Here is a 2679-nt window from a genome sequence, read left to right as displayed (position 1 = left end):
TAAGACTGTATATATGCGTCGTATATTCGTTGCGATTGGCTTGTATATGAGACTGTATATATTCGTCGTATATTTGTTGCGATTGGTTATATATAAAACTGTATATATGCGTCGTATATTCGTTGCGATTGGCTTGTATATGAGACTGTATATATTCGTCGTATATTCGTTGCGATTGGTTTATATATGAGACTGTATATATTCGTCGTATATCCGTTGCGATTGGCTTACATATGAGACTGTATATATTCGTCGTATATTCGTTGCGATTGGCTTACATATGAGACTGTATATATTCGTCGTATATCCGTTGCGATTGGCTTACATATGAGACTGTATATATTCGTCGTATATTCGTTGCGATTGGCTTGTATATGAGACTGTATATATTCGTCGTATATTTGTTGCGATTGGTTTATATTTAAGACGGTATATATTCGTCGTATATCCATTGCGATTGGCTTATAAATGAGACTGTATATATTCGTCGTATATACGTTGCGATTGGCTTATATATGAGACTGTATATATTCGTCGCAAATCCGTTGCGATTGGCTTATATATGAGACTATATATTCGTCGTATATCCGTTGCGGTTGGCTTATATATGAGACTGTATATATGCGTCGTATATCCGTTGCGATTGGACTATATATGAGACTGTATATATTCGTCGTATATCCGTTTCTTGGGAACGAACGTATATTGGGCTGATGCTTTCTAAGCGCATGTGTTGCCGGCCTTTGTGATGGCCTCCAATGATATGTTCACCAACGAAAGCAAGAACTGCAACGTAGCAAACCACACCTCAGACACATACAAGCCTACTTTACGTTCATGCGATTGGCTACAAGTACAAGTACAAATTCAAGTTCAGGAACAGCTTGATAGATGAAAATATTTATACTTTTCTTCATAGCATAGCCTGCCAGTCATGTTCATCCTCAGGGAGAGGGACGCCGCCCCGACCACGGACCCTTCCAAAGCTCCCTTCATATAGTATCATAACTGTTGTGAGTGTTGCTCAAGCTCCCTTCATATAGTATCATAACTGTTGTGAGTGTTGCTCAAGCTCCCTTCATATAGTATCATAACTGTTGTGAGTGTTGCTCAAGCTCCCTTCATATAGTATCATAACTGTTGTGAGTGTTGCTCAAGCTTCCTTCATATAGTATCATAACTGTTGTGAGTGTTATCCAAGCCCCCTATATATAGTATCACAACTGTTGTGAGTGTTGCTCACGATGTATGTATGCCACCATCCCTATAGACGCACGCTACCTTCTCGAATTCTGAAAACCGATCTCACTTCCGTCAACGCAGGTAATAAAGAACAAGGAAACTAGCAAGGACACTGATGGGAACGATAACAGCAATGATCCGTCAATCACCGATACTGTTTTTCTGAAGCACCGTCGCACAAAACTACGGGCCGAGTTGATTGCCCTCCAGGTATCGAATTCTGATATTTGATTTAGTGTGTATGTATGTAGGACTGTGTATATGTATGTAGGTGTGTGTATATGTATATAGGTGTGTGTTTATTTATGTAGATGTGTGTTTATGTGTGTTGGTATGTGTATATGTATGTATGTAAGTCTGTGTATATGTATTTAGGTGTGTGTTTATGTATGTATGTCCTGTGTATATGTATGTATGTCCTGTGTATATGTATGTAGGTCTGTGTATATGTATGCATGTAGGTCTGTGTATATGTAGTAGGTGTGTGTGTATGTATGTAAGTGGGTTCGTTCGCCGAGTGGTCATGTCATCCCAACGATGCTATGTATACTTACCTTTTGTTTACGCTCATGTCATCTCAACGATGATATGTATACCTACTTTTGTTTCCGTTCATGTCATCGCAACGATGCTATGTATATCTACTTTTGTTTCCGCTCATGTCATCCCAACGATGCTATGTATACCTACTTTAGTTTCCGCTCATGTCATCCCAACGATGCTATGTATACCTACTTTTGTTTTCGCTCATGTCATCCCAACGATGCTATGTATACCTACTTTTGTTTTCGCTCATGTCATCCCAACGATGCTATGTATACCTACTTTTACTTCCGCAGGAGAGAGTACTTGAACAGCAACAAGAATTGGGAATCGAACTACAGCTGCCCGATACGCCCGGAGCAGAAAATTCAAATATGGTAAAGTCGCCGTACGCTCGTTGCAGCCCAGCGTGTTTATTTATATGTTTCGTTTCAACCAAGGGTTTAGGGTTAGCAATTAGCGTTGGCGAGACTGTTTCAGCTCTCATAATGTCGAGTGGTGTATATACCACGTGTTCCAGCCCATTCTGTGTTGCTCTTGGCGACTATATCACCACCAAAGCACGTCTGTTGATCCTGCTGATTTCCTGTGTTGATCCTGCTGATTTCCTGTGTTGATGCTTCATGCATATAGGTTCCTCTTACCGCTCTGAACACGGAAACCATGTGGAATATGCTGTCACCGGGAGTGCTGAATAGTGGTGCAAGTAGTAGGATGGTTCCCGCAGATCACAATGTACCAGACAGGTGAGAATATTCGTTGTCTTAAGAAGTGGACTGTATTATTATGATTGAAGGATTGTATAAGGCAAACGATAGAAGCCTGTACTAGGTGTATTCACATCGAACTTAGTACGGTTGAAGGAGTAGACGATAGTATTAGGATTGAAGGGCC

General features: G+C 40.5%; 1 protein-coding gene across 1 annotated transcript in view; it reads left to right on the top strand.

The window, feature by feature from the left end:
* Nucleotides 1–2535, top strand: part of SARC_03543 (hypothetical protein) — a gene marked incomplete at its 3' end in the record, with an annotated part of 4916 nt that extends 2381 nt beyond the window's left edge. The window contains exons 3-6 of the mRNA XM_014302670.1: nucleotides 920–1013; nucleotides 1324–1452; nucleotides 2082–2162; nucleotides 2419–2535. Coding sequence (XP_014158145.1) covers nucleotides 920–1013; nucleotides 1324–1452; nucleotides 2082–2162; nucleotides 2419–2535 — 421 coding nt within the window. The remainder of the gene's footprint in view (nucleotides 1–919; nucleotides 1014–1323; nucleotides 1453–2081; nucleotides 2163–2418) is intronic.
* Nucleotides 2536–2679: the final 144 nt, after the last annotated feature.

The sequence above is a fragment of the Sphaeroforma arctica genome, assembly GCF_001186125.1.
Source record: "Sphaeroforma arctica JP610 unplaced genomic scaffold supercont1.182, whole genome shotgun sequence".
NCBI classification, from domain to species: Eukaryota; class Ichthyosporea; order Ichthyophonida; genus Sphaeroforma; species Sphaeroforma arctica.
Note: the sequence above shows the minus strand (reverse complement) of the source record. Positions and strands in the feature narration are given on the sequence as shown.